The following is an 18,172-nucleotide window of genomic DNA, read 5'->3' as shown; positions in this document are numbered from 1 at the left end:
GCGACACACGACCGACGACCGCCCACCATGACGGAACCCCCCGCGAAGAAGAAGTGCTTGGGAGTCGACTGCCCCAACGATGCTGGCTCCCTCCAGTGTCCGACATGCTTGAAGCTGGGAATCAAGGACAGCTACTTCTGCTCGCAGGACTGCTTCAAGAAGAACTGGGTTAGCACTGCAGAATCATGCCCGCGACGACCACCGCGACGGCTGCTAACTGCGCGCAGGGCAACCACAAGGCCATGCACAAGACCGAGACAAGTATACTCCACCACGTCCTCCCGCCAAAGGTCGTCTCTAAACCAGATCCAGAGACAGGTGTCTTCAACCCTTTCCCGACTTACCCCTTCAGCGGACCCCTCCGACCCGTCTACCCTCTTTCTGCCCGCCGCGAGGTTCCCAAGTCAATCCCCCACCCCGACTGGTGGCAAGATGGCCAGCCCAAGTACCCCAGGTCCATCCTGAACAGGAACAAGGTTGATATCTTGGATGCAAAGGGAATTGAAGGCATGCGCAAGGTCTGCCGCCTGGCAAGAGAGGTGCTGGATATTGCTGCCGCTGCCATCAAGCCCGGCATCACCACGGACGCCATTGACGAGATTGTCCACAAGGCTTGCATAGAGCGAAACGTGAGTGCTATGCGCTGAAATCAGCGCGCGTAGGCAGAAGAGCTGATTAGGTGCCGAACAGTCCTACCCCTCTCCCCTCAACTACAACCACTTCCCCAAGTCGGTATGCACCTCTCTCAACGAGGTCATCTGCCACGGCATTCCCGACCAGCGCGTCCTGCTCGACGGTGATATCCTGAACATTGACGTTACGCTGTACCACGAGGGCTACCACGGCGATCTCAACGAGACGTACTACGTTGGCGAGCGGGCAAAGGCCGACCCCGACTCCGTCAGGGTGGTGGAGGCTGCTCGCGACTGTCTGGACGCCGCCATCGCTGCGGTCAAGCCCGGCACCCTGATCCGCGACTTTGGCAACATCATCGAGAAGATCGCCAAGGAGAGGAACTGCAGTGTCATCCGCACGTACTGCGGCCACGGCATCAACAAGCTGTTCCACTGCCCTCCCAACGTCCCTCACTACGCCAAGAACAAGCAGGTTGGCGAGTGCAAGCCCGGCATGACTTTCACCATTGAGCCTATGATTGCTCTTGGTAAGTACCGGGACATCACTTGGCCCGACAACTGGACCAGCACAACGATTGACGGCAAGAGGACTGCGCAATTTGGTGAGTAATATCTGGTGAAAGATAGCAGGCATGGATAGATTGCTAATGATGTTATAGAGCACACGCTCCTTGTCACTGAGGATGGCGTGGAGGTCCTCACTGCCAGGAAAGCCGACTCCCCTGGTGGAAAGATCCCGATGCCCGGCGCCAACGGCGATGCCAACGGAACGACCGCATAAACAAGCATTAGCATACACATATGCATAAACAAGCAGCAGGAGGCGTTGTGATCAGGGTGAAAACAGGGAGATACATGGTTTGGTGCAGTATTTACGTGGTGACGACTGGCAACACCTAGGTATCGAGCTCATGCAAGGTGTTGAGCCGGCAAAGCGGACGAGGTTGCTAGCGTTGGGCATGATACCTTGGAGAATCGTGACTTGAAAAGCGAAAGAATTGATACTGAAAGCACGGGCACGTGAGATCGGATCCAAGCGTGACGTCTGGGGCGGTCCCCTGTCCCATGTGGTGGACGGAAAAGACAGCTGTCAGTCGAGGGGCATTTATGCCAGGGACATCCCAAGTTAGGGACCTGGACATGTGCTTCTGCTGTTCAAGCTTCCGGTCCAGGCTGCGACTCGGACTCGTAATACAATAGCACGCGTCGTAGGTGGCCAACCGGGCCAAGACCGGCAGAGAGCCCGTCGAACCCCCAGCCTCCGCTCCCAGCCACCCGGCGGGCACAGAATGGACGTTTGACGATGATGCGAAATGCCACTCTCCCCACCAGGCACAGCCATTGATGGACTGCCAACAGCTGGATGAGGGGCGGGAGCGGCACCTGGCAGCTGGGACGAAGGAGGGGTCCTGTTCGCTGCGATGGGGACCCCTGGGGATTTTTCTGGGATTTTTCTGTGTTTCCCCTCACGCTTGTGCCGTCAACTGCTCAGTGTGGCTCAACTGGCGGGTCTGGAATTCGCGGCCACGCATCGATGGGATTCGCTGGGGTCGCCGGTCGGAGAGAAATCAGAAAACCGCTGCCGGAGGATTTTCTAGCGGTACGTATCCCCTGTATTGCCTGGTGCATCTGGACTAAGGTATTGGTGCACCTGTGAGGTGCAGGCTGGCGGGGCGCCATCCCGGGGCGCTGACTGGCTGTTGGTCGGGTGTTGGCCGCTGCTGGCCAGGCAGGGAGCCCAATCTGGGCCTGCCCGCTGCTTGGAGGTTCCATTCAGTTGAAGGGTATCTCACGCTGCCCTGGTGGTGGTTGTGGTGGTGTGCTGGAGCAAGGCATCGACACTGGAGCCTCTTTCATCATCAGAAGGGAAAACCTAGCCCCGTAGCCTTTGCCCGCGCGCACCACACCCACCCTCCCGATTTTCCACGGCCCAACCTCAGTCAACGGCACACTACCTTACCTCAGTAGCTTTGCTTGTGTGGTGTCCTCGACCTAGTTCGGCTCGCTTCCTACCTACCTGGGGGCGTTAGTTAGCCATGTTAAGCGTAAAACTCCCCCTACTCACATAGGGGGCGAAAAAATGGGGTTTCTACGCAAAAAAGGGGGTTTCTAGCTAGTTACGTAAAAGTTGCGTTTTTCTTATTTTACTATTAAAAAATATCTTTTTTAAGACTATACTATAACTTAAAATTATGCTTTTTTTAATTACTTCTTTTAATCCTAGTTACTAGAATACTTTACTAAAGTGATACTAACTTAATGCTTACTAAATAAGCTATATAGGTATTATATACTATATAATATTAAGCCTTCTACCCTAGTTACTTTAATAAGTCTCTATTTATAGTACTATTAATTTAGGCTATTACTAGGGGTTATAAGGTATTTTATATAGTAGTGAGGAAGTATCTAAAAGCTCTTTAAACTAATTATAATATCTCTATACTACTTAAAGAGGGTAGCTAGCTAAAGTTATTAATAGAGGTTAAAAACTTAGCCTTAGTAGCGTTCGTTATATAGCTTAATATTACTAGCTTTCTAACTACTTTACTTATTATTAAAAAGATAGCTAATACCTTTTAAGCTAACTAAGGTTTAAGCTTTATTTTAGAGTATTTTATAAAGTTCTAGAAAGCTAATTATTTAGAGTTTTAGAAGGGATTAAGGATTAAACCTATTAAGGTTTACTAAAAAGGTACTAAGTTTAACTTAGTATTAATATAAAACTTTTTTAATTAATATAAAGCTATAGCTTAAGATTATAAACTTAAACTTTCTAAGATCTAGAATATTAATAAGTTTAGCTACTATATTAGCTACCTTAATAGCTATATATATATTATTTTACTTTAAGGATAATAAAAATAGAATAAATTATATAAAGTTATTAATCTAGCTAATAGAGAGTTATATACTTTAGTTAGTAGTAGTAATATTATTAGAGATATTATCCTAGCTTATTTTATTTTTAAGATATAGCTAATTACTATTTAAGCTAATTATAATATTAATAAGGGTGTTTACTTTATATAGTTTCTAACTACTTTCTCTAATTAAGAGATTATAATAGATTATATTAAGTATTTTAATATATACTTATTTAAGAAGTTAGTGAAATTTTAGTAACTTAGGTATATTATAGAGTTATAGTTTAGTGTTAATATATATAGAGGCTACTCTAATTAGCTTAGGATATATAGCGTAATACTAAGTACTTATGCTAAGTTATATAGAGATATACTTTAAGAAGAAGCTAGTATAAGGTTATATTAGTTACTCCTTCTAGATAGCTTCTCTAGGTATATTAGCTTAAAGTTTATAAAATATTATATTAACTTTAATATTATTATTAGGTTTTTTCCCTCTTATACTATATATTTATTTTAGTTTATAGATATAGAGGTTTTCTAGCTATTTAAGAAGGCTTATTAGATAGTGCTATAAGAGGCTATATAAAGTAGTGCCTTTATATTTATATATAAAGACTTTATTAATAGCTTTTACTAGATAATAGATACTGCATTTATACGCCTAAATATTATAGTAAGGTTTAAAAAGTTAAGTATTTAGTTAATTAAAGATAATATAGTCCTCTCTTAATTAATTAAATATATATAGTTAGCCTAAGTTAATATATTTAGTTACCTCTTCTATTACTTATTAGATAATAATAGGTTTAAGAGAGCTATACTATAAGCTAATACTATTAAGTAATATTATAATACTAAATAGAGCTCCCCTACTTAGAGGGGTTATAAAGTAATAAAGTCTATAATCTTAGAAAGTAATCTATACTATAAGAGAGGTTAGGAGTATATTATTAACTAAAATACTTAGATAGAGTTATAGTAATATAAGTAGTAGACTTAGTGAGGTATTAAACTATAATACTTATTTATAATAAGTGTAATATTTATAGAGATTATATAGTAATAAGAGATATAAGTTATTAAGGTTATTAAGAAGGAGATTAAGTAGTAATATACTATATTAAAAAAGGAGGTTAAGAGGTAGGAGAAGGAAGTATAAGTAGAGTATATAGCTATAAAGTACTAACTAATTAATAAGTATATAAAATAACTAAATTTTAAATAGTAGCTTACTTATATTAATAAGATTAATAACTATATATTATTTAATATAAAAGACTTATAATAGTATAAGCTACTTAAGCTTAAGTAGTAGATTAATCTTAACTTTATACTACTACTAAAAGAGACTTTAGATACTATTAAATATTATATAAGGCCTCTTAGCTACCTTAATATTAGAGAGATATTAGTTATAAGAAGGTATTATATTAATAATAGTAACTTAGATATTTATAATAATATTAATAACCCTATTAAGGAGGATAGTGATAATACTACTTTAAGTGTTAATTTAGTTAGTAATTTTAGAGTTAATAATAATATTATTAATACTAATAAGCTTAAGTTACTACTATTATTAGTGCTAGCTTTACTAACTATACTAGCACTAATAGTAGCATATTAGGCACCTTACTTTACTCTATAAGAGGGTTTAGTATATTTCTATATTAATAGTATTATAGAGGGTAACTTTCTAATAACGCCTCTATTAATATAAGTAATAAAGAAATAGAAATATATTATTAATAATATAGAAAGTAATAATATAGTTATCTTCTATAGCTTATTAATACTTATATAAGATATATAGATATTATATATATAGCTAGATAGCCTTACTTAAGAGTAATATAATAATACTACTTTTATTACTATATAATATAGTTAAGGCTGAAAATTATATTACGAAAAGTTATTAATTTAGTGGGCTAATACTGAAAAATGCCACTTTTAGTGATGTGGGTAGAAACCCCCTTTTTTGCGTGGAAACCCTGTTTTTTCGCCCCCTACGTGAGTAGGGGGTCTAGCGTTAGCCCGCGCCGCTTGGACCCCCGGGTAACCTTGCCTCTCTTACCTCACCTGGCTTCGCCTCGCCTCGCCTTGCCTCAACTTGCCTGCTCGAGTATCCGTACTGCAGCAGAGTCTCCTCCGTCTCCGTCCCCGTCTCTACTTCTTGCCTTCTCCCACCAAAAAGCCAACAAGATCCTACCACGACTCGACTTCGCCATCGACCCCTTGGATACCCACACGTGTCGTCTGGCTCTGTCTATCCATCTCCCTCGCACTTTTCTGCAGCTTCCGCAGCATCCCCCCGACTGCAATTCCTGACTGCAACGGTTGCCTCGGCGCAGAGCTTCCCTCGTACATCACCCCAGTGACGTCGAAGCATTCCACCCGCCCGCATCGCACACAGCTCCAAACCAACCCTTTTGAGCGCAGAAAAAAAGAGACGAGAGCTTCCCCTCCTGTCTCCAACAACAGCACGCCCGATCAGTGCTGTCTGTATCTCTGCCAACTAAACACCTCATCATCTCCATATCGATCAAGCGCAGCTCGCTGCCAAAGCCGTCAACATGTCTGGCGAAGCGTGGTTATACCTCCTCGCCGTCCTCATAAATGCCGTCAACCTGTTCCTCCAAGTCTTCTTCACCATCATGTACAGCGATCTGGAATGGTACGTTGATCTCCTCCTGCCCTTGAGTCGGCGCGCGCCCACCGTGCATCGCCGCTGGCCGCTGCTCTGCGAGCTTAGACAAGCTACAGCTGCTGCAGACGGCTGCAAGAGCGCGCTCGTGCTCTTGATACCTTCAAAGATGGGACAATTGACAGCTAACCCTCACCTCCTACAGCGACTACATCAACCCCATTGACCTCTGCAACCGCCTCAACACCTACATCATCCCCGAAGCCGCTGTCCACGGATTCCTGACGTTCTTGTTCCTGATTAACGGCTACTGGGTGCCGCTGATCCTGAACCTGCCGCTGCTTGCCTACAACATCAAGAAGTACGTCACATGCTAGAGACCACTGCGGAGAAAGGACGCAAGCTGACTTTGGCCTAGGATTGTCGACAACACCCACTTGCTGGATGCTACCGAGATCTTCCGCAAGCTGAACGTCCACAAGAAGGTAACCAAGCACCACCCTAGCAGAGGTCGATGCATGCCCATATCTAACGCCATTGCAGGAGTCCTTCGTGAAGCTCGGCTTCCACCTCGTCATGTTCTTCTTCTACCTCTACAGCATGATCGTCGCCCTCATCCGCGACGAGGCTCACTAGAGATGAATCGCTTACTGCGAACGACAACGGGACGGATTCCAGTACATACATTACCATGCCGTGTGGACGAAAGTGAGCACACCGAAACGCAGACACTGCGCCTCCCCGCAGCCGGACGCTACGAGGTGGCTCATTATGAAGGCATAAAGCAGGCAACTGCTAGACATGGGGTCATGATACCAGGATGCGGTGGTGGTGGTCTGGGGCGGAGAATGCGGCGCGGGTGCCCGCGCCTTGGTCTCCCGGAGTTTACGGGCAGAGGTTTGGTTTATGATCGCCTCCGTTTGGGATTCTGATGATGATGAACGGGAAAGCAATGTGACAAAGGGGTGGAGGAAACGGTTGTGGAGGTTTATGATGCGAAAGACAAATACCTAGCTGTTTACTTTATGTTGCTGCCAGGCCGGCTGGTCCTGGGAGCGGCGGGTTGCGATAATTGAGTAATGACAGATGTTTTATTGTGCCTCTTGCCCCTCTGCTGCTGCTCTCATCATCATCAGATAAAGCTTGCCAGCAGCCTTTCCAGGGTTCGATTCGTAAGTGTCCTGTGCTCGCTGGCTGCAGCTGTCCAAGCTTTTCTGCACCCAGGAGCTTGCATCGCAGCGAAAGCTCAGGCCTGACATCAGAGTCACGTGACACCAACTTTTGCAGATGCGACCAGGACCTTGACAGTCGCGACCAAATCCTCCAACCGCGACGCAACCGCCTTTCAACCCCCAAATCTTCCGCGAACAGACGACCATAACCAAGATGTCGGGCTTTGGAGAGTACACGCCAAACATGGCTCCTCAGGACGCCCTGATTGTGCGTCAGGAAGCAGAGCCCGACCACGCCGTCGTCCCCTACACCGGCGAGGACCTTGCCCGCCCGAAGCTGGGGCCCGCGAACCCATTCAAAGACGAGACAAACACCACCCTGAAGCGCAAAAACGTTCTCACGGGGACGGCGGAAGAGACTTTCCTGTCAGAACATACCTTCCGCAGCAAGCACCGCGCGATCGAGCGGAAAGGAGGACCGGAGCGCGAGTACCAGACGGGCGAGGCGGTCAAAGAGGAGGCGGCGAGGATACGCTCCGGGCGCGAGAAGAAGGGCGACGCATCGATTGCGGAGGGCGACGGCGCATATGTCGGGCCCTGGGCGCGGTACCGTCGCGAGGAGTATGAGGTCGTCCGCGAGGGGGAGGAGCTTGCGAGCGACGAGGAATACGAAGAAGTCACGGACGACGACGATGTGGTGGAGAGCGGCACCGTCGTGCGCGCACCCGAGGCCGCCCTGACTAGGAGGATGGAGGTCGAGGAGATGGGCGAGGAGACGACGACTTTCCACGGCGCCGCGGAGCGGGACTACCAGGGCCGGACGTACATGCACGTCCCGCAGGACCTGGACGTCGACCTGCGCAAGGAGATCGGCAGCATCACGAACTACATCCCCAAGAAGCAGATCCACACCTGGCGCGACCACGGCAAGGCCGTCACGGCGCTGCGCTTCTTCCCGGGGTCGGGCCACCTGCTGCTCTCGGCCTCGGCGGACTCGACGGTCAAGATCTGGGACGTCTACCACGAGCGCGAGCTGCTGCGGACGTACTCGGGCCACTCGAAGGCGGTGGCGGATGCGACATTCAACAACGACGGCACGCGGTTCCTGTCGGCGAGCTTCGACCGGCAGATCAAGCTGTGGGACACGGAGACGGGCAGCTGTCTGGGCAAGTTCTCGACGGGCAAGACGCCGCACGTCGTGCGCTTCAACCCGTCTGCGGAGCATGCGCATGAGTTTGTGGCGGGCATGTCGGATAAGAAGATTATCCAGTGGGATACCCGCGCCGGCAACGAGATTGTGCAAGAATACGGTATGTTTCTCTTTTGTTTTTGTCTTGCTCCCGGTATATGCTAATATGTATACAGACCACCATCTGGCCGCAATCAACACAATCACCTTCGTCGACGAGGGTCGCCGCTTCATGACGACATCAGACGACAAGTCGCTGCGCGCGTGGGACTACAACATCCCCGTGCCGATCAAGTACATCGCGGAGCCGTACATGTACCCGATGACGCGGGCGGCGCCACACCCGAGCGGCAAGTACGTCGCGTTCCAGTCGTCGGACAACCAGATCGTCGTGTACGGGGCCAACGACAAGTTCCGGCAGAACCGCAAGAAGTCGTACCGCGGGCACAACAACGCGGGCACGGCCATCGACGTGGACGTGTCGCCCGACGGGCAGTTCCTGGCGAGCGGCGACACGCAGGGCTACGTCTGCTTCTGGGACTGGAAGACGTGCAAGATGTACCACAAGCTGAAGGCCGGCGACCAGGCCGTCACGTGCGTCGCGTGGCATCCGCAGGAGACGAGCAAGTTTGTCTCGGCCGGCGCGGAGGGGGATATCCGGTACTGGGACTAAGAGGGGGGAGGCTCTCAGGGGCTACGTTCAGAGAAGCACGCGGGCTTTCTTGTATTGTTTTGTAGGCATTGCTTGGCGTTGGGAGAAAAGGGGAATGCAAAAATTTGGACTCGCGCGTGTGTGTTGCGCGCAGTATGCTACTTGTATGACTTTGGTGCAAGCACTCTCAACCAGTCACAACTAAGAGATGGGCCGAATGGTCTAGTTGGTAAAGCATCTGTAACAACTTAAAACCAATACCGCCCGATGAGTTTCTGGTTACTTTGTTGAGGGTAGGGGCGCTCAGTTCGAAATAAGCGAGGAGGGCCTAACGGATGACCGTCGCGTTATCTTTTGTTATTATGGTCTGATTTCTTTTTTTATATAGAAGCTATCTATCTTCTAAAAAGAGGTATTGCTGCCGTTTTTTGGTGAGGCTCGTGATGGGAAGTTCGTTCCTTCCTTGTGGTGTTCTAAGATGATGTTGAAGATGTCCGTACTTCCACCGACTCCTTCCCGCTTTAAATCTCAAAACGCCGCCTCGAGCTAGAACAATGTCAAATTCTAGCAAATTGGCTTCCACTGGACTACTGCAAAAATAGAACAGCTTGAGATTTAGTCAGTCCAGGCTACTTTCTCAGGCACACGGAGCGCGCCGGCGCAGATGGCTGAAGTAATCCGGCGCCTCCTTCCCGCAAATCAGGTGGTGCAGTCATCGACGGACCATTCTTGGCTTAGCTACCCCAAATGCATGTCTCAAGCTGCTGTCCCGCGCATTAAATCTACCTCGACCTTCTTTTTCTCACCTTCGTATCATACCTCTTGTCACCTCACTCGCGAAAGAAATAGGTCAATCACATGTTCGTCTGATCTTTTCCTCACCTGCCATCCCGGAAGGCCGTCATATCTTCGACCTCCGACGGTCTTGTCCCTCCCCTTTTCTTCCGGGTTGTCACGATTCCTCCGTATAGCACTGGCACGCGGAGATGGACTCAATGTACTTCGACGTCTTCCCCGCGGACGACTCAGAATCCAGCAGCGACGAGGACAACGAGTGCGCGCCATCTCTGGAGGTCCCGTGTGCGCGGTGCAAGGACAGGAAGCAGCTGTGCAAACGATGCAAACGGCGCCAGCAAATTTCGAGCTCTGGAGCGAGGAAGTCGTCGCTGGAGAAGGCTTGCTTCCCTCCCCGCGCGATCACCTCCGACGCTCCCGCTGCCGTTCCCGAGGCGCTCCTCCCGCCACTGAAAGACGAGACTCCTACGCCGAGAAACGGGGCAGCGGCCCCGGTGTACGCGGCCATGTACACCGCCTCGCCGTCGTGGATGTCGACTTACACGTCGAGCACGTGCGCCACGACGTACACCGCGGCGCATGAGCGGTCGCAGCGCGAACGCGCGCCGCTTCTGGAGGTTGCGGGCCAGACGAGGAGGAGGATGCAGCCCCGCCGGCCGCGGATGAATGAGAGGCGGCGGCCTTCTGGGTGGCAGACGAGCGAGGTTGAAGGGTGGGATGAGAGGGAGATCGAGGGGGGCGGGAGTTACTGGGATTTCGAAGGGGCGCGGTGGGAGGAGCAGAGGATACGCACGCCGGAGCGGAGGGCGCAGAAGAGGGTTTGGCAGAATGAGAGGGCTCTGAGGGCGCCGGTTGCGAAGGGGGCCGGGAGGAGAAGGAAGTGGGATGAGCAGAAGGGGGAGCTTCGATGGAGGTCGCGGCCGCTGGTTGAGCCGCTGACGCCGAGGTATCTTTATGATGTCTTGGTGGTGCAGAGGGCGAGATTGCTGGAGATGACGTTCATCTCTGGGAAGGGCCATTCGAGGGTTGTATTTGGGATGGCATATGCGAGGGGAACGGGGCACGCGAGAGGTCTCTTTTGTTTGCCTGCTCCGAAATATGAGCCTTCTGGAGATGGGTCTGGGTTCATGTGGAGGGAAGGGATATGGGCTGGTTTGTTTGGGTGGTTGTGGGGGACTGAAAGGGGTCCTGCTATTGATGTGAGGGACATAGACTAATGGTTCAATATCTAAAGCAAGATCAACCTTGAGTGTCGGGCTAAACAAAGTGAGAAAGACTCTTGCCATTACCTTAAGGGGCCCAAGGCACGAGAAAATACAACTCAAATCTTTTCCACCACCCCTTGCGTATCCTTGATTGTTTATCCCGGCAGCTTCCTACTGACCTTGCACGTTTGATATTTTATTCCCTCCACCGCCCTGGCTCTGCTCTGCTTATATGTCAGCTTGGTATGGTAGCCCTTGTAGTCATCCTCCACTCTTCGTCCTCCCTGACGTTTTGATGAAGGATGATTGTTCCCCCTCCAGCGTCGTCCTCTACTTGTTCATCGACTGAATCATCGCTTTTGTTACTTGTGTTCTGAGCCTCCTCTTGTTGTAACCCCTCATCTTTCTCTTCCTCGACTTTGTCTTGCTGGAGATCGGTCTGTTCCCTCTGACCCCCTTTCTTGCCGGCCCGTGAATCGTCGCTCGTGTTCGAATCCCCTCCTTGTTGTGGTTCTTCATCTTGCTGTTCCTGTACCTCTCCACCTTGCTCCGCCTGGTTGTCTTGCTGATTCATTTCGTCCGGCTGCTCATCCTGTCGCTCATCCGGTTGCTCATTGTCCTTCTCATTTTCTTGATCCGAGTCTTGCTGCTGCTGGTTTTGCAGGCCGTCATCTTGCTGTTCGTCATCCTGCTGACCATCAACTTGCTGTTGGCCGTCGTCTTGCTGTTCCTGATCTTGTTCCTGATTTTGTCCCTGATTCTGCTGCTGATCTTGCTGTGGAGGAGGAGCCAGCTGAGATCCACCATTCTCCCTCCTCGCAGCCCTGTTTGCCGCTCTCTTCGTCCTCGCCGCCGCCTCTCTCTTCCTCTTCGCGGCTACTCTCTTATCGTGCGCCTCTTGTCGTCGCGCCGCGTCCGCAGCCCGCTTCGCTGCCTCTCTCCTCTCCCTATCCTTCTGCATTTGGTTGAGGTTCCTAAGTCCGTAACGAGGATGAGTGTGCCGGGGAGGTTGTGGGTTGTTTTGGGCAGGAGCAGGCGCGGGAGCTGGAGCTGGAGCCTTGGGGGCCGCCTTTTTGCCCTTCGCTTCACCCTTTGTAGCAGGCCTAGCGGACTTTGCCATAGCATAAACCGTTGCACACTCGATGACGCTGATATCTTCACTTTCCATCATCTCCGTGTCGCTATCGCTGAAATGATCGCCAGGAGGGGGGACGACAGGTCTGGTTCCAGCTGAAGGCGACGGCTTGCGGCGCTTAGGACACGGAACCGCGTCGCCCTCATCTTCATTTTTGTCATCCCGCGAATGCTTGTACTTGTTGCAGCTTCCCTTCGCGCTCGGCGGGAGATGAGCGCATGCTTTCTTTGCCAGCCCTGTAGGACGACCACCGCGTTTCGGTCGGCAGAATGCGGGATGGTCGCTCGTCCAGGTCCCGCGAAACCCGTTACGTAGCGCATCCTGGATTTCTTCGAGGTCTTTGCGGATGCTGCTGATGCGCATGGAATCGACGTCCTGGCGCTCCGAGACCATGTCCATACGGTCGTCCAGCGATTCCTGCATGGCTTCAGAGCCAGACTGGCGGCTTTCGATGCGATCCTGTCGCTCAGAGAGAATTTGCATGCGCATATCGGTGTTGACCTCCCATGTACGGCGCTGTGTAGGCGAAGGGACGAGATGGTCGTGGCCTGAGCCTGGGGATGGGGTCCGACGAAAGCCGAAACCCGCAACATAGTCGTATCCAGGCTCTTTGTAGTCTGGGAGGCTTCTGGTGTCATAGGAATGAGTGGGCGTGGAAGAAGGCGAGCTACGAACGTACTGAGGCATGGGGCCGTTGACGTTGAGGTGGGAGTCGAGGTCAAAGGACATGGCGACATCTTGGGGGGTGTCGGGGGAGGTGTCCATGTCGGATGCGTTCGAGGTATTGGAGCTCAAACCCGTTTGAAAATGATTCAAAACGGACTCAATGCTGGGCAATTTGGCTGCTGAATCGGATTCGACGCTGTGTTGGATGGAAGTTAGATTTGGAAATATTCTTGTGTGATCGCGACTGCGAGTTGTGGGCTTAGTTAAGATGGTCGATTGAGCCGGCTGGCACCCGTGATATATGGTTGTCGAAACCTGCAAACCAAGTGAAAGTACAATGCTTTGGTGAAATACAATGGGCTTTGTTAGCGGAGAGTCGCCCGCCAACTGCACGAGCATCTCGATTTGCCTTTGACTAGATGAAGATGGCTGTGAGGTAAGGTCAAAGTAGCGAACTTTGATCCTTGAACAGTCGCGGTGTAAGAGAAATGGTTTCATTGTCTTCTGATGTATCTTTTGCATACTCCAGGCAACAAAACCTCAAGGCCATATGGGCCGTTGGACAAAGGCGCCTGTACATGTCGCCTCGACAAGCAGGCACCTCATTGTCTTTCACTCTTAATGGACCCTGATCTTCCCTTTACATATCATAGGTCTGCGGTATGGTCTTTCATGGATATGGCTAGTCTTCATTGGCTGGTTTCCGCATCGGCCTTTGACTTGACAGGAGTGGTGACCATGAGGTCGATGAGGGAATAGGCGACCTCGGCCGCGGCCAGTACTGTTGTTTCGCCGGCGTTGTCGTAAACAGGTGCCACCTCGACCACATCGGCGCCAACAACCGAAAGGCCTTCTAGACCCTCGAGAATTGTGAGAAGCTCCCGGGTTGACCAGCCTCCAGGTTCAGCCGTCCCGGTGGCTGATATGCGTTAGCATACAGATCGCGAAGTAGAAATGGGCCAGCTGGAAATACCTGGGGCGTAAGCCGGATCAAGGACATCAATGTCGACACTGATGTAAACCTTGGAATCACCGACACGCTCCTTGATCTTGGAAATAACGCCGTGCGCGCCGAGCTTGTCGAGGTCCCGCGCCGTTACTATCTCAAAGCCGCATCGAACATCGTTTCTCAGATCACCCTTTCGTCTGATAAGAGGGGCTCGAATTCCGGCATGGATTGAAGTGTTCAAGATGACTTGCTAGCGGAGTCAGTTGTGATCTGATTTGTTTTTGCTCCAAATTTGGTTACTTCTTCGTGGGCAATGTGTAAGAAGGTACCGTGGTTGAGGCCCCTGGCAGCAAGTCAGTCACCGTGACAAGTTCACGAAGAGGGACTTGTCAACTCACGCATAATCCGATATGCTTCCACCTGACAGGCTCAAGCATAAGCATTAACACAAATTTCGGTGAGACGCACTTACCAAGAACGGAAGGGTCCCACGTATCTGAAGTGCAATGTCAGCAACTGATGCCGCGGTGGTCAGTGGTCGTTGAGACGAACCAATATGACTATCAAAGTGAATGACAGAGACAGGTCCCCATTTCTCATACGTTGATCGAAGAGCTGACAATGTTGTCGTATGGTCGCCGCCCAACGCGAGAATTCTTGGTGTGACAGACACGGCCGAATTTGCTGCTGGTCGGCCGGAGATGCCCTTGTCCTCATTAGCATCTTGTTCCTGGATTTGGAGCTAAAGCCCTGTCACCTTGTGTGCCTTGTCAAGTCGCTTCAGGGAAACGGTATTATCCAACCATGTAAGACGTGCATCACCACAGTCAACCACTCTGGCCCAACTTTGCAAGGGGTCACGACCTATGAGGACGGTCAGCTAGACTGCCGACTTGTGCGGCCGCTTGAGTGGGGGGGGAGCCGACCGGTGAAAATGTCCCACTGCCCGGGCCCTTTTCTCTGGCTGCCCATACGAATGGCCGGTGGGCCAAATCGAGCTCCGGGGCGGCCAGTAGTTGTCTGTTGCGTGCATTAAGTCAGATCCGCTGATTGATGTTGGATTCGGAGTGGACAGACTGTATCGTGAGGGGCGCCGAAGATGGCAATGTCATATAATTGACCTTCGGCGTCCCCGCCAGAGAAGCAATCCACGAACGGAAGATTGGCAAAGGTCTTCAGTCCGGCGATGGTATCGGCTCCGAAGATGTCGATGTCGTCGTCATTGGTTTGAAAGGTCAACGGCATCTGGCCGTGAGGGGAATTGGCCAGGACTCGGTGGGGGAGCTGCCACGCAGCTGTGCCTTGAAGGCCAAAAAGAGCAACGAAGAGGACATGCATCGTTGATAGCAAGCAAGCTCTGCGACTAGATGATTGTCAATTCAAACTCCCTCTGTCGCCAATTGGTAGAGAAAAAAACTGTAAAATCTCTCAGGACAAACAACGGTAGCGCGCCCAGCGCTATGAAGTCGAATGGTGCCTATCGGGGAGAAACAGCGAGCCGAACATTACCTACGGAGGTTCCTTCATCCGTCCGTCCCTGCCTCGTTCCTAATCGTCTTGCATATTCAATCTGCACCAACCTCTTCCCATAAAGGAAAGAACGACACTTCGTCAGGCAGTTGCCGGGCAATGAGGGAGACGAGGTTTCCTTTCGCGAAAAGTCGAGCGCACGATGTTTGCCCACTGCTCGATGCCTAGGGCGTCGTCGCAACTTCATCCAGACAACAATCCTTCTGCGCTGCCATCTCCAAGCCATCAACATCGCATCACCCACCTAAGATGATGGCAGCAATCGCTTGACCTACCTATTGTCCTCTACGAACTGCATTTTTAGCAATCATCTTTCTTTCTGCTCTTTCAGCTCCGAATCGGGAAACAACTCTCTTCTTCCTCACCTGCCGCACCATGAATCTCCGATTTGGTGGAATACGCAACGAAAACATCCGCCTGACGCAGATTGACCACGACGGCGCTGTTGACGACGACGATGCAAATGAAGGTCCTCCAAGACCTCTCCCAAAGAGCAACTGGAGATCCATCTCGAAATAGTGGATCGATGAATACCTCCTCGTCGCAGTCTGCATCATCGGGGCGATTGCCTTGGGAATCATTTTCAAAAGATTCGATGATGATTTGGTACCAGTGCTGCCCTTAGGTGTCGACTTCGACGTCATCATCGTGGCCATGTTTACATGTGTTCGCGTTGCAATGAGTGGCATCGTCGAATCCTGCATCAGCCAGGCCGCTTGGATTTGGGTCTCTGAAGCGCGCCAAAGCCGTACCCACGACATGCGTGCAAGGTTGGAAGACTTCAAGATATACGACGAGGCCTCGCGCGGCCTCTGGGGGAGTATCTGCCTCATCTGGCGTCTGAGGGCAAGGTAATGGATGCAGCACTCAACACTCTTGGATCATTCCCATGATTGACTTTGAAAAATAGGCACCTGGCATGCATCGGTGCCTTGATTGTCATCTTGGTCCATGGACTTGAGGCATCCTCTCAACAGCTGTATCAATACGAGCCCAGACCATGGACAAACGAGACAGCAGGTCTAGTCAAGCCTCCCCCGAGAAGTGATTTGTAGGACTTCACGGTAAAGCGGGCCCTTGATACTCGTGAGTAGATGTTTTCTCGTCGCTTCACTTTTCCTGACAAAACGCAGGGCCGGCGCTAAACGTATCCACGAAAGCCGCCATTTATAGTGGCATTCTCTCGCTCGATGTCAAAGATATCGGAGCCGATTGTAAACCTGAAAACCATACCTGTGCGTGGAAATACGTTCCAACACTCGCGGTTTGCGGCGAATGCAACAAACTGAGTGTCGAGACCATGTGCACCGACAAGTCACAGACTTGCCTGTACAGGACGCCATCCAACACTTCATTCGATGTCGCCAATTCACCGAACACGGAAAAATTCAAGGTGACGAACTCGCCTGCCGGTATCTTCCATCACATGAACTCAACTTCACGCACCTACATCAACGTATTTGATTTCCTTTGGGTGTCGAGAACAAGGCAGAAGACCAAGATCCTTGCACATGAATGCGCCCTATGGTTCTGCATCAAGACTTACACGATCGAGGTTGATGACGGCGGTTTGAACCAGACATATCTTGATGCCTGGAACACAACACGATTTGAGAAGGACAACAGCGCGCATTTTGGAGAGTACGTGTTTGTCAACATACCGAAAGAAATGCACGTTGAGAAACCATCTCGATACAGCGTCACCAAGGAGGCATTAGCGGCACTACAGAGGTTCATAGATCCCCTGCTTGAGGGAACGTTCGAAAGTCAGTACACCATTATCAACTTCTCCTCGGATTGGGTCGAGGGTCTCTACAACGCTCAAGGGAACCTCAAAGACTGGATCGGTCGGTTCAGCACCAGTCTCACGAATGAGGTGAGACTGCATGGGCGCATTCGAAACGAGCAGAAAGACCGGCAGCGGTACGGCTGTCCGGCAGTCATGGAGAGGCAGATGATTATCGTCGCGTGGTGGTGGCTCATTTTCCCGGCGGCTTTGATTGTCATCAGCATCTACTATCTCTTCCACACCATTATCCGGGGAGCCCGCGATGACATATCTGTGTGGAAGAGCGACTCGCTGCCAATGCTGTTCTGCCGAATCGATCCCTCGATCCTCCTTAAAGTCGGCGATGGCATGGACCTGCCCAACGGGTTGGACAAGCGCGTCGGGGACGAGAAGGTGTGCTTGTTGAGAGAGGAAGATGGCGATTGGGTGTTCAAGCCGATCGAGAGCGAAGAATCATCGTCGGATTCCGATTCTGAGGGAGGGATCTCATGGTGATCCTGGCATTGGATCGACATCAGAGCGCATTGATACATCAGATCGAACCTAAAACAAAACGGCAATGCAGGTGAGGCAGTTGAATATGACGGAATGGACCTGTCAGTTCCGCGTCTGGCGTGGTGCTTCGTCCCCTTGGGTGGGTTGCGTGCGGAAATGTTCCGAGATTCGGGGTTCGGAGAGGCACTAATGACTCGACCTGCATGGTCAGTTGGAGAGAGTTACATCGCTGGTGATTGGCTTTCGGCGCCGAGCTCGTGTGGAGAAGTTCTGGGATGTCTCCCTTCGAGACTCGGCTGGTGTCATCGGCAAACGATTTCCTGACTCTCATTTGCTCTGTCAATTCCCATCCCTCCACTTCCAGCCTCGGCCTTCTTCGTCGAGATCGAGCCTCCAGTTCGTGATGCTGGATAGCGTTTTGCCAAGGGACATGGATATACGAG

The 18,172-nt window shown here is 50.5% G+C and overlaps 6 protein-coding genes across 6 annotated transcripts; 4 read left to right on the top strand and 2 right to left on the bottom strand.

Moving 5' to 3' along the window:
* Positions 1 to 27: 27 nt before the first annotated feature.
* On the top strand, positions 28 to 1,416 carry GCG54_00013743 (Methionine aminopeptidase 1; the record flags this gene model as incomplete). The annotated part of the gene is made up of 4 exons (XM_045413591.1): positions 28 to 168; positions 228 to 629; positions 691 to 1,237; positions 1,295 to 1,416. 4 exons carry the CDS (start codon positions 28 to 30, stop codon positions 1,414 to 1,416), a joined length of 1,212 nt encoding a protein of 403 aa, XP_045269662.1.
* Positions 1,417 to 6,081: 4,665 nt separating this feature from the next.
* GCG54_00013742 (Pre-mRNA-processing factor 17) lies at positions 6,082 to 9,186 on the top strand (the record flags this gene model as incomplete). Its single annotated transcript, XM_045413590.1, has 6 exons — positions 6,082 to 6,182; positions 6,358 to 6,513; positions 6,571 to 6,637; positions 6,696 to 6,758; positions 7,461 to 8,634; positions 8,690 to 9,186. The coding sequence occupies 6 exons, from the start codon at positions 6,082 to 6,084 to the stop codon at positions 9,184 to 9,186; spliced, it is 2,058 nt and encodes a 685-aa protein (XP_045269661.1).
* A 965-nt stretch (positions 9,187 to 10,151) lies between these two features.
* On the top strand, positions 10,152 to 11,177 carry GCG54_00013741 (uncharacterized protein; the record flags this gene model as incomplete). Its single annotated transcript, XM_045413589.1, has 1 exon — positions 10,152 to 11,177. The coding sequence occupies one exon, from the start codon at positions 10,152 to 10,154 to the stop codon at positions 11,175 to 11,177; it is 1,026 nt and encodes a 341-aa protein (XP_045269660.1).
* Positions 11,178 to 11,400: 223 nt separating this feature from the next.
* GCG54_00013740 (uncharacterized protein) lies at positions 11,401 to 13,065 on the bottom strand (the record flags this gene model as incomplete). The annotated part of the gene is made up of 1 exon (XM_045413588.1): positions 11,401 to 13,065. One exon carries the CDS (start codon positions 13,063 to 13,065, stop codon positions 11,401 to 11,403), a length of 1,665 nt encoding a protein of 554 aa, XP_045269659.1.
* Positions 13,066 to 13,655: 590 nt separating this feature from the next.
* On the bottom strand, positions 13,656 to 15,253 carry GCG54_00013739 (putative agmatinase 1; the record flags this gene model as incomplete). The annotated part of the gene is made up of 9 exons (XM_045413587.1): positions 13,656 to 13,885; positions 13,940 to 14,165; positions 14,216 to 14,258; positions 14,314 to 14,335; positions 14,388 to 14,411; positions 14,468 to 14,621; positions 14,673 to 14,779; positions 14,842 to 14,935; positions 14,993 to 15,253. 9 exons carry the CDS (start codon positions 15,251 to 15,253, stop codon positions 13,656 to 13,658), a joined length of 1,161 nt encoding a protein of 386 aa, XP_045269658.1.
* Positions 15,254 to 15,820: 567 nt separating this feature from the next.
* GCG54_00013738 (uncharacterized protein) lies at positions 15,821 to 17,729 on the top strand (the record flags this gene model as incomplete). Its single annotated transcript, XM_045413586.1, has 4 exons — positions 15,821 to 15,914; positions 15,993 to 16,296; positions 16,356 to 16,489; positions 16,579 to 17,729. The coding sequence occupies 4 exons, from the start codon at positions 15,821 to 15,823 to the stop codon at positions 17,727 to 17,729; spliced, it is 1,683 nt and encodes a 560-aa protein (XP_045269657.1).
* Between the last annotated feature and the right edge of the window lie 443 nt (positions 17,730 to 18,172).

The sequence above is a fragment of the Colletotrichum gloeosporioides genome, assembly GCF_011800055.1.
Source record: "Colletotrichum gloeosporioides strain Lc1 chromosome Unknown consensus_11, whole genome shotgun sequence".
NCBI lineage: Eukaryota > Fungi > Ascomycota > Sordariomycetes > Glomerellales > Glomerellaceae > Colletotrichum > Colletotrichum gloeosporioides.
This window is presented reverse-complemented; position numbering and strand designations above follow the sequence as displayed.